The sequence below is a fragment of a genome, unplaced genomic scaffold (genome assembly GCF_019419815.1).
Source record: "Pyrus x bretschneideri cultivar Hongxiangsu unplaced genomic scaffold, Pyrus_bretschneideri_v1 Contig25, whole genome shotgun sequence".
NCBI classification, from domain to species: domain Eukaryota; kingdom Viridiplantae; phylum Streptophyta; class Magnoliopsida; order Rosales; family Rosaceae; genus Pyrus; species Pyrus x bretschneideri.
The window spans coordinates 5,258,370-5,271,166 of NW_025999557.1; the positions used below are offsets into that span (position 1 = coordinate 5,258,370).

At 35.4% G+C, this 12,797-nt stretch overlaps 1 protein-coding gene across 1 annotated transcript; it reads left to right on the forward strand.

The window, feature by feature from the left end:
* Positions 1-9,524: 9,524 nt before the first annotated feature.
* On the forward strand, positions 9,525-11,726 carry LOC125478640 (bifunctional protein FolD 2-like). The gene is made up of 5 exons (XM_048587019.1): positions 9,525-9,920; positions 9,998-10,181; positions 10,296-10,453; positions 10,639-10,851; positions 11,298-11,726. Exons 1-5 carry the CDS (start codon positions 9,807-9,809, stop codon positions 11,526-11,528), a joined length of 900 nt encoding a protein of 299 aa, XP_048442976.1. The 5' UTR covers positions 9,525-9,806; the 3' UTR covers positions 11,529-11,726.
* Positions 11,727-12,797: the final 1,071 nt, after the last annotated feature.

Below are 12,797 nucleotides of genomic sequence, written 5' to 3' on the forward strand. Positions count from 1 at the left end.
TAATTATTATAACTTTAGAAAGATTCTTTGTTTGTAGTTGTTGGATCAAAATTCAACGATCCATGTTGATTAGTCATGAGAATCCCGAACATCTGCTCAGGAGAGGATCCTATTCCAAAAAAATGTATGCCGAATATCTATGTGATTCGTGATCACCTTATGAGGGCCATATGTGTACATGTGTCGACTCTCAACCTCGTGGGAATCTTCGTTGCATGCAATCCGACGTCAAAGTAATAGTATTTAAAATAAAATACATAATATTATATAATACGTCCAAAGGACTGATATTTCAAATTAATGTGAATAGTGTAGCTAGATTTCAATCTCTACCCTTCAACTTTCCCTTTGATCGATTTTCGGAATATCCAAACCGGAATATACCTCTTTCGAAACCGGCTTATACCTCTGGAGAAGTTGCCAACAGCATCCTCTCCAGATCCTTTTTGAGAGGATCCAGATGATTTGTTAATTATGTTCGTTCATCGTACATCGTGCAATCAGTTTTTGTCAGGTACTATTTGTGTTTAATTTTGAATAAAAAATTTAAAATAATTTATGACCACACGATATACGTTGAATGGAAATAATTTATAAATTCCTGAGATTCTCACAAAGAAGATCTGACAGGATTTGAATTTGAGAAGTTGTTTATCCTATCAGATATTTTTCACATAAAAATAAAAGAAAATTTGGAATTGATCAAATTTCCTTTTCGATCAAATTGACCAAATTGACCAAATTTCCATACCAATTTGTGGCTCGCAACGGATACATACAGTCATAACCAATTTCTGGCTCTAAATGCATGGATGATAATTCTAAAACGCATGCTGGTCAAATGAAAGTTGGCTGACTCTAAACTATGTACTTACCTACAAATTAAATAGTCAACGTTGTTTCAGTATTGATTAATATCTGATAAGTTACATGGTGTAAATGAATCATACGATGGTAGTCATAGGAAAATTGAGATGTCTTTATAAGTCTTCCCGACCCTCAGAACGTAGACTGCTGGCATCGGGTATGGGGTATGGGACCAGGCCCATCTGCCAAAACAACACGTGACTTTCCGGCAATAACCAGAAAACTAAACATGGCTTATAGTAAATAAACTCAGAGATTATTTCTATCAATTCTCAAATCTTAAGGATCAAAATGAGGAACTATACCAATATCATGACTATTTTAGATAAAAAGCCGAAGAAAAAAACAATCTCATGAGTTGCATGCATGATTACTAAAAGATTTTGCTCCCTTTGGATGTAAAGATTGAATGATATGATATCTTGGGCTGCATTTAGAAGAATCTAGAAAGAAAAGGAGTTGATTTTTTTCATCAACCCCAAGTCCCCCACCACCAAAAGCAAAACATCTACAAAGAAAGAAAACCATAAACCGTTTGCATTTTGTAATTTATGATCACGATCGAAAAGGAAAAAGATTGAAGATATTTGAGGCTGTTGGATGTTGGTGTTAAAGTATTACGTATTTGGACGACAATTGCTGCACTATTCGTTATATAGATGAGAAGGAATGAGATATTATATAAAAGAGAATATGCAAATGTATTCTTATATTTTTCATAAGATATTATTTGTAACGCAATTGGTTAAGAAGATTCGGTTTTGTATTCGAAGTTCAGTGTTTGATTTTCTCTTCTATTGAATATCTAAAATCTTTGTACGGAAAAAGGTGAAAAAAAATGATTTCTTTAATTCCATTACTCTATAGTTTAGAGCTTGTGTTTTATTTTTAGGTGGATATTAAAGCTTCATGGTACAATGGTAACATCACTAACAAATAAGTAGGGTGACGCATTCATTGGAAGATAAATTCTAACAGGTTGAGATAGGCCTAACAATTATTGCACAACTTGTTAATCGGTAGAAACAACACGAAAGTAATAGATTTAATTAGGGTCAACGTGTTAACGAGTCGATCGTTACCAGGTTAACCATTAGGAATCCATTAGTGAGTAGGGTCGTTATCGGGTCGCCTGATAAAATATCGTTTGCTAGATTTAGACATTAGACATGACAATTTCTTCGATGACCTGTTAATTTGACACGAAACGGCAAGACACGACCTCTTTAAATAATAGATACACGAACACAACAAACACGATCTGTTTTTCAAGCTTAGGTTGAGAGCAGCCGGTCGTTTTATATGATGTCCCACAAAGTTGGTGACCCTTGGCCTCCCAATTGATCACAATTGTAGCAAGTAGTTTTCCACAACTTGCCCAATCGGATAATGAAGTTTGATTCTTGACCTAGCCAACCGCCCATAAAGGGCAAAGATCCGGAGCACTACTATTTGACTAAGCCAGCCTTCGTAAAAGATTCTTATGTCCAGACGTTCGCATAGGGTATCCTACTTTATTTGAGCGAGATTAGTTCCAGGTAGCTGAGACCAAATATAAGTGATTCACTATTTGTATGTGCAAAATATAACTTGAAAAAGGAAAGAAAGTGCATATTTCAGTATCCTTGCTAATACAAATCTTTTTTAAAGAAAATCGTAAAATATGGACTGAAACCAGTTAGGATCTGAATGACCACATATAGTGGTGCGGGGGCAAATTTCAGACTATATTTCACACGGTACATTCTGCATTCAATTATTAGCGCTGGTGAATCATACAATGATGGCTAGAATGAGACTGAAATGTCTCTATGAATCTTTTTGAACTCTAAATGGTAAACTGCCACAATAAAGTTGCCAGCTAGTCTCCTTTAAAAGAAAAAATTAGAGGATCCGAATCCTTCCCGAGATAAACACAAAAAGAAAAACAGAAAAGGGCAAAATTGTAAAATAGGGATCCGAAACAAAAATCAATTTCATCAGTCCAACGAAATTGGGAAAAGATACCCAACCCAGTGAAAAATGTAATTGTCCTACATTCGGCCCGAACAAAATTCTAAAGCCCGGTTGGAGTAGGCAGTTTTTCTAGTTAGGCATGGTCTAGAGGAGTGCACTCTCATTTTTGGGCCCACTGGATTCGGACAGGCCATGTCGGCTTTTTTTTATTTTTTTTATTTTTTATTTTTTAATGTATTTTTATTTATCCAATACATGTTACTCATAAAAATTGAGCTCAAGTAAGGGATTTTAGCACAAATAGTTAAGCGCATTTATATTTGTCTTCAAGGTCTTAAATTTGAATCTTCTACGGTAGAAAAGTAAAAATCAGCCACTTAGTACTATGGTATAATGATATTTCTCTTCACTTGTAAATGAGAGGTCTTAGGTTTGATTCTCGCTAAATACAAATTTGAACTACATTATTGCTAACTCATCCCCTCTCTCCTAGTGTAGATAATATTGTTTGTTCAAAAAAAAAAAAAAGTAAAAACCAAACTCGAAACTTCTCACAAAGTATAGACTAAACATTAGGTATGAGAAACGAGTTGCGTTTATCGTGTTTGTGTCGTTTTCGTGTCAAGTCTTGTCGTGTCAAACTTGTTATCTTAATGTCTTCTTAACATGTGAATTGATTCGTTAACTAGTCGTGTCATTACATGACGAGTACGAGTTATAATGGGTCATGCAAGAATTCTAGTGATTAATATTTAGATTTGGCAAATGATACTTATTGGGTTCTTAACGGGTGATCCGATAATGTCCCGATTCATTAACAGGTTGACCCAAAATAGATTATTTTTGTATCTTTTTATGTTGGATTAACGAGTCGTGCAAAAAATTATAGACCTACTTAACATCACGAAAGCTCAATTTGATGGCAAATATGCCAAAAACAAAGATAAGATTGAATTTATTCCCATCCTCTTCCCACTCATTTCTTTCCACCTTTTCATATTGTGAGTTTGAAATGAGCATATCAGCCATAGGTGGGTTGTCTTAGCACATTGAGTAGCAAAGCATCTTAAGTTTGATAGCTTCCCATGAACATTTGTTCATTTTTCGAATATAAACATTTGGAATCTAAGTTTGTTAAAAAGTGTATTCGGATTTGAAAGGGGCATATCTTTCAAATTCTTAGCACAATAAAATTGGAGTTTTAAAAGATATCACTTCAATTTCTTTTAAAGATACTTGCTTTTTTATATATATCGTTTCAAGTTTGTGTATATATCAAACTATAATTTGTGTATAAGAGAAGAAAATTATTCACATGTAAGTAACTATGGCTAGTTTAGGGTTACTGTGCTGTGAGAAAAAATAACTGTGGAAAAAAACAAGTAAGAGTTTCGTAAACTATAGTGTTAAAAGTGCTTTTAGCAAAAAAAAAAAAAAAAAAAGATAGGGTTAGGATTGTTAATATGAAAATTGTATTAATTAGCATTGTTCACCAGCCTCCACTAAAAAAAATCGTTTTTTGAAAAGCATGTGTTGCTTCTGCTTTTTGTTGTTTTAGATACTTAATTTTGAAAAAAAACACACTTTTTTTTTTTCATTTGCCTAACACAATAAGGCCCTAACTTTTATAAAAATCTACCTTTAAAAAACTTTAAGCAAGGCAAACCAGTCCTAAATAATATCATGTTTCATCAATCAATTTTGGCATAAGACACATGGACAATGAGCACACATTCCTCTAGAATATGGCATTGGATTCAAGCATTTCCTCATGTCATCAGCATGTTCCTACCATTTTGTTCTTCTATAAGAATCAAGGCAAGGCCATAAGCAAGTCTAATATCTTACCCTCTTGGCCAAACAAACAAAGAGACTACAATCAAAGTATCAAGAATGATGCCCCAAAACATCTGTGGGGAGAGTTCTCTGTGTGACGAATCGACGAGGGGTTTCCGAGAAACGCTCTGTCAGGCTTATCAGGCCGCCATGGTGGTTATGGCTAGGCATGGAGGTCATAATAATGATAGGGGTCTCTTAGTTTCCAAACCAAATGGGAGAAGAAGATGGAACAACTATGCAGAAGACCCCATTAGAACTCTCATATTCTTGGGGTCTTGGAGCCACACCTAGGTTTTGAATACTTGTTATAAACTATGTCAAATACGATAGATTATTGGTGATTTATGTGTAATTAAATAATTACCATATGAATGTATCTTATCCAAAATATCAAATATATGGTCATACGTGATATCATAATCGATACTGTTCTGTTTCTTATATGTAAGAAATTTTTTGTTTTTGTCAAAAAAAAGTTTTACATACACAAAGAATTAGGTTCAAAAAATCAAAAACCAAAAAAAAAGAACTGAAGTTGAAAAAAATTGAATCGAGAAAAACTGAACCGAAGTTGAAAAATCGAATTAAACCGAAATCTATTGGTTCAGTTCGGTTTCAGTGGTTCATAAAACAAAACGAAGCGCAATTTTAAAACGACGTCGTTATGTGATTTTGGAACTTAGGTAGCGTTTGGTACGCAGACGGGACGAGACGGGACGGAACAGATGTTCTGTGTTATGTTTGGTACGTGCAGGATGGAACAAGACGGTTGTTCCGTCCTGCGTTTGGTAGCACATGGACGGAACGGAACCAAAAGATTAAAATGACTAAAATACCCATGTTCCGCTGTTGTTTGGTACAATTTTATGGGCGGAACGGGACATGACTATTTTTTTTTTTTTTTTTTTTTTTTAAGTTGTTCAAATTTGAACACTATTATCCATTATTTGTTTTCTTGGTCCAAATTTTAATAGGTATATATTGTGTTTCATATGCAAACCCCTTTAAAATTTGTAATTTTTCCCGTTTTCTACGCCTCCATTCGAATTTTCACCACAAATCCATCAAATTTTATTGTGCAAATTGCAAAACCCACACCCCAATTCAATTTTTAGTCCCTAATTTTGGTCCTTTCAATTGTGGGTTGTTGTTTAGGGAGTTTAGGTTCTACAAACATTAGAATTGGCCTTGTTTAGAAGGACACCCCTCTAAATATTCCCCATTGCAGGAACAAGGCAAACCACATAAGAGCACATGACAAATGTTGAAAAATATATAAGTTTAATGATCATGCATATCGTAAACATTTTAGGGTTTAAACATTTAGAACTTAAACAAAGAAAATGAAATATGCATAACTTAAACATGAAATTTCCGAAATCAAACATTCGTCCTGACTTAAAAAACAAATAATGTCTTGCTAAAGTAATAATGAAAACACTTAGAAGTTGATAAAGTTCCCCATACTAAAACCACAAATACTAAAACACTTAGAAGTTGATAAAGTTCCCCATACTAAAACCACAAATACTAAAACCTCAAAGGCTCTCCATAAACACTTTAATGAAATCTGGCTTCTGTGAGTCATCCAAGGTGGTCCAAATACCCATCAGATTGGTATCTTTCACTAACTTTAGCACAGAGAGTTTCAAGAATCAGAATCGAAATTCCAAAAATCTGAAAGGGACAGTTTCCCGAATCTGGAAAACAAAATGCATCAGACACGCACAATAACGATCCAACAAAAAAAAAAAAGATCCAAACCATATAAGTTGATAAACATGCAAAACTCACAGATAAATAACGATCTTGGGCTGATTTAGAATCACGATTCGTAATATTAGTCTTCAGACCTGTAAGCGACCAACAATCTGTCAGAGCAATACCATTTTGTTTTTCCAATAATCCACATGAGATCAAACCCAAACATGTCAAAAAAATTTGTGCCTTTCAACACAGTCAACACATGGATTAGTCCATTGACATTTAGAATGAACCATTGTTCTTTACCACATGGCTGCAATTTTTATATACAAACATTAGTCTTCTAACACAAATTTTCAAGATTGTCTGCGTGTTCACCAAAAACACAAAGGTTTCCAAAATTCCAACGACCCTTTTAATTTCTTCTCAAAAATTCAAAATCCATTTTAATCCAAACTGGAAAAAAGCAAAACTATAAAAAACCACACGCAAATAATTTTAAAACAACTGCACTCACACAGTTTATATTTTTGCACAACAACAATAATGGTTTCACTTGTTTTGAGGACTACTCAGCACCATAACTCCTGTACTTCCCTAGTAGTCTTCTCTTTCACAACCTAATCTTTTCACTATATTTCAAATGCACCGACAATTTCTTTGCAAAGGAAAATCCTTATATTTTATCAATAAACCATTAAAAAAACGTAAAACAGAAACTCCGAAAATCAAGAGTAGGGCTTGAGAGAGAGGAAAGAAAATCCTATTCCCTAATAAACTCACCCACACAAAAGAGGACCTTAACTGGGCAGTTTTCAGATGTTTGTTGGTTGTTACAAAAAGAAAAACCTAACTCGAACTTTCACAGTTTACAAATCAATATTTATTAAGAAGATCATATCAGTGGTTCATAGATAGAGCATATGAGTTTTTGTCCTTACAAGAAAAGAGTCCAAATCTTGACATCCCTATACCTATGTCATCCTCCTATAGAGAAAAATTGGTCACGTCTATCGTTTTTCAAAGATGAGAGTACATTTCTACGAATTCTGTTATATCTACAAGCTCTTGAACACTGAATTGGTCCCTTCATTAGGCCTAATCCAAACATTTGATCTAAACCTAGCACTAAAACGTCATGAAATTATATTTAACCACATAAGCCAGCTTTATGTCATCCTTCTAAATTCATAATAACAGCTTTATTCAGAAATTGAATTACTCCAGAATGCCAAAGAACCTTAAATTTCCTCTAAATCAAGCAATATAAGAAATAAAATTACATTTCCAAAATCTATAAATTTAATGGATTAAACAGTAAATATACTAAATGGGACTTCAGCCATCGAAACTAAAACTCAACCAACAGTACCCTTTTCCATTATGGACGTTTTTATAAATCAAGAACAATGCCTAATCTCTGTTCTTTCACAAAAAGACAAAATTACCAAGATTGATAATTATATACTATTAAAGTTAACTTAGTAACCAACAGAGATAAGAGTAAAAATATAAACCTAAACTGAAAAAGTTAGTGATTATATTCTTCACTGCTTCTTTCCTCGTACTTTTCTGCGCATTAGATTTCCATCAAATCAAATTGAATGGGAGATATATACCAAATTAGGTGTTTTAGTGAATCAATATTCTTCAAAGCAAACAACCAACTGCTCTAAGCAGATGTATAATAGCAGAAAGCCTGCTATACTACTAATAAACGAACCAAAATCAACCCAAAATCCATAGCAAAGAGGCCAGCTAATAAAAGCCTGCTCTACTGCTCTACTACTCGATACCCTTCTCTTGGTTGCTGGAGAAAATGAAATAAAAAGATGCATTGACTGCTAAATGATTGTCAGTGGCCAAGTCATTAGAAACAGGACAGAACAAAAAACCAAGCATAGTCAATCCCTAGATGCCTGTTTGTAATATTTTTTACTGGGTTGTTAAGATCCCACTCAACACCAATTCTTTACCCTGTCCTTTTCCTTTTCATTCGAAACTGACAATTCGACATTTGAATTAATAAACTCCCCTTTCCTTCTCTGTTGATCTTAGCTAAACCCAGAATGCAAATCCTCCATTCAAATCGCAAACCCATAAAAATATTAAAATCTGAGAGAAACCCAGAACCTAAAATCACCTCAACTTTCATTGTATCATCCAAATAACCCTATCACAAGATTTTCTCCAAATTAGAATCGACTACTAATTAAATAATAAAACAATTTTCTTAAAGCAAACCAACCAACATAAATAATCAAAACCAAAATTATCTAATTCAGCTGGGAAATAAACTACGAATCCATAAATCCAATAATTACCAATCCATATTTATTGTAAACAGAAATAGTTTACAAATGAAATCAGACACTTATTAATACTGTAACTGACAAACAAATCTTGATTTTGTGATCACCAATTCAAACATTCAAGTTACCCAAAAATACAGAGGGGAGAGAGAGAGAGAGAGAGAGAGAGAGAGAGAGAGAGAGAGAGAGAGATACCTGAGGACCACCAAGTTCGCAGAGCTGCTACACGGAAGAGGACGAGGAGGAAGGTTGCGAGGCTGCACAGAAGAAGATGAGCAGGAAGGTTGCGAAGGGGAAAAGGATGCAGAGGTGAAGAGAAACGGCTGAGAAGAAGAGATTTTGTTTTTAGGGTTTGTTCACTGATTTTGAAGTTGTAAATTTTGAAAAAGACCAAGGGCATTTTTGTCTAAAAATATTGGAAATTTTTGTCCCACAGACGTGGAACAACCCGTTCCAGGGTGGGGGTGTGGAACAAAAAATAATCCAAAATCTGTTCCGTGAAACAGCGCGTTCCACTCATTTTAGGCGCACCAAACGCGGGACGGAACGCCTCGTCCCACTCTGTTCCGTCCCGTCCCGCGTACCAAACGCGACACCCCCCACCAACCACAACAAAAAGACTTGCGAACGGCGTCGTTTATCTCAATTTGGTTGCTGGTGACCCTAGTTTGGTATTTGAGATTCCCCGTCATCTGCTTCTTCCACTTTCGCTAAGCTTGCGGTGAGTATTTCTGGTCCTTCTTTTTTTTGTTGAGATTTCTGGATTGTTTTTATTTTTTTAATTTTTTTACGTTTGTTATTTGATTCTGTGGAGTACTATCCCCATCATTGTTATCTTGTTCTGGGTGTTCAAAAGATTCGGTTTTGGATTTTTTTGTGGAAGGTTTAGAGGATTTTACTGCTTCTTGGTGTTTAAAAGATTCAGTTTCATGTTGGGCAAACTTGCAGGAACTGTAAAGTTCGATGCTTTGGTCTCAGAAAATGTAATTCCAGTTTAGGGTTTTTATGGGTACAGAAAATAAATGGTTGGTTTTACTGGATTACAGTAACCCGCTGCGGTTCGAGCTCCGAATCAGCCCGACCCGTCCTTCATATCTTGAGGATTGAGTTTGAGTGAGTGGCTGATCAATGGCATCGCAATCTGATCACAAGGCTGCGATAATCGATGGGAAAGCCATAGCTCAGACCATCCGAAATGAGATTGCTGAGGAAGTTCGCCATCTGTCGCAGAAATACTGCAAGGTTTGCTTTTGCTGTGGCTGGGTTTTTAATGTTGTTTGGTGGATGAATTTTGACATTGTAATTGGGAAATTGTTTAGGTCCCGGGACTGGCGGTAGTGATAGTAGGGACCAGGAAGGACTCCCAAAGCTATGTGAGCATGAAGCGAAAGGCGTGCGCTGAAGTTGGGATTAAATCCGTGGATATAGACCTCCCCGAGAATGTGTCCCAGGATGACCTCATTGCCAAAGTTCACGAATTGAATGCTACTTCCGATGTACATGGTTAGTTGAATGAATGATGATTGCTCAATTTATACTTTTGAGTTGACAAATTTTTAGGAAGATATTTGATTTAGGCTTGGTGGAATCTGAAAGTAGGTCTAATTTTATTGACAGGTATACTAGTTCAGCTCCCATTGCCAAACCATATTAATGAGGAGAAAGTGTTGAGTGAAATCAGCATCGAGAAGGATGTCGATGGCTTTCATCCTCTCAACATCGGCAAGCTTGCAATGAAAGGCAGAGAACCTTTGTTCCTTCCTTGCACTCCCAAGGCAAGACACTCGAGTTATGTATTCAAACACAGATAGATGCTGACACACACACATGTATGTTTGGTTTGTTTGAGTATTCGATCAAACAAGGAACCCTTATTGTCCAGGCAATATTCACATAAAATCTTGAAAGCCATTCATGTACAGTTGTAGCTTTGTTTTATAATGTTATTTTTTTTCCGCAGGGCTGTCTTGAACTTCTGTCCCGGAGTGGGATAAGCATAAAGGGGAAGAAGGCAGTGGTTGTTGGCAGAAGTAACATTGTTGGATTACCGGTTTCATTGCTGCTTTTGAAAGCAGATGCTACTGTTACCGTAGTCCATTCCCGCACACCAGATCCAGAGAGTTTCATTCGTGAAGCGGACATTATTATTGCTGCAGCAGGACAGGCAATGATGGTAGGCACTTCATAGATTATAGATCCGTGGTATGCAGTAACATCGTCTTATGACATGCAGGTGTTATCTTATTTCATATTTCTTGGCTTTCCATGAAAAATCTAGTACTTAGTTTTGTTCTAGTTAGAAGAATACGACTAGTTGTTTGGTTCCATTCATCCCAAGTGAAGGAAAAAGGACACTCCATCATCTTTCACTTTGCAGTTGCAAGACAATTCATTAGATGTTTATAAGCTTTCACTAGGCTCTATCGTTGCTTCAATGGAATAACCAACATCTGCCAATGCAAAGCTTTCACTAGGCTCTATCGTTGCTTCAATGGAATAACCAACATCTGCCAGTGCAGCTGCATTGTGTCAATTTTGTACTTTCCTTGTCTTCGTTGGCCCTAGTGTCGATTATTGTATGCGTTGACTCAACGAAATCTATTCCTTGCTGAATTTCAGATCAAGGGTAGTTGGATAAAACCGGGTGCTGCTGTCATTGATGTTGGCACAAATGCTATAGACGACCCGAGCAGAAAGTCAGGCTATAGATTGGTTGGAGATGTAGATTTCCAGGAAGCATGTAAGGTAGCCGGATGGGTAACTCCTGTTCCTGGTGGCGTCGGACCAATGACGGTTGCAATGCTACTCAAGAACACTTTGGATGGTGCTAAGCATGCTATTGCTCAATAAAGCCCCCCCTCCCCTTGTCCTTTGATCCCTTCATAATAAGCTGCTGCTAATTCCAGTACACATTTTGGCAATAAAGTTTGATTTTTATGGATGTAATTTATAAATTTTACTTTTTATTTTTAAGTCGTTGGACTGATCTTGAGCTGTTTCATGCTATGCTTGTACGAAGAGTTAATTAATGATTTGTTCAGACACAAATTGACACATTTTCTAATACAAGTAGGGCAGGGGAATGCGTAAATTGGTAGGACTTACCCGTATTAGAGTGTTAATTTTGTGTGTTTAAATAATTTTATTGATGGGCTCATCATTTTAGGAGCCACTTTAGCTCTTGCTCAAGAAGATATTAAGAAAAACTTAGCTTATTCTACGTTGTCTCGATTGGGTTATACGACGTTAGATCTAGGTACGAGGTCTTATCTAATAACTTGTGGGTGTGTTTCATTAAACCCCAACAAATTTAACCCAAAAAATCAGCAAATCAAAATTTTAAATTTTCAGTTATGCTTTCAATAAACTTGTTACTTAACCAAGCCAAAATTAGAAACTAACATCACCTATAAAAACTTCCAAAAGTACAAACTAATATCACCTATAACAACTTCAAGTTGATTTTAGATCCGTATAAATTCATTTATGTACTTCTACAAAATCAGTTTACAATTCATGCACTTCTGCAAGATCAGTTTCAAAATTTTCGGTACTTTTACAAAATTAGTTTAAATTTTTTTAGCATCTTTTGCAAGATCAATTTCAAAATTCTAGCACTTTTGCGAGATAATTTTCAGCATTTTTGCAAAATTAGTTTCAAAATTTTAAGCAGTTTTGCAATATCAATTTCAAAATTTTCAACACTTCTACAAGTTCAGTTTTAAAATTGCAACACTTTTGTACGATCAACTTCAACATTTTTAGCGCTTTTGCAAGATTAGTTTCAAAATTTTAACATTTTCACAAGACCATTTCAAAACTTTCAGCACCTTCTGCATGATCAGTTTCAAAACTCTAGCACTTATGTAATATCAATTTCAAAATTTCAGCACTTCTACACGATCAATTTCAAAATTTATGTATCAAAATCACCAAAACCTCAAAAATCAAGTACTTAACAAAATATTAAAGCCAAAAAAAAAAAAATCCCAATTGTTCTCATAAAAGACTTATAAATCTAGCTAACAATACGAACAAGACGATGAGGGGAGAAATATGGACAAGAAGTAGGAGAGAGAAGGACGAAGGAGGGGAGAGAGAGAAATAGAGAGAAGTACC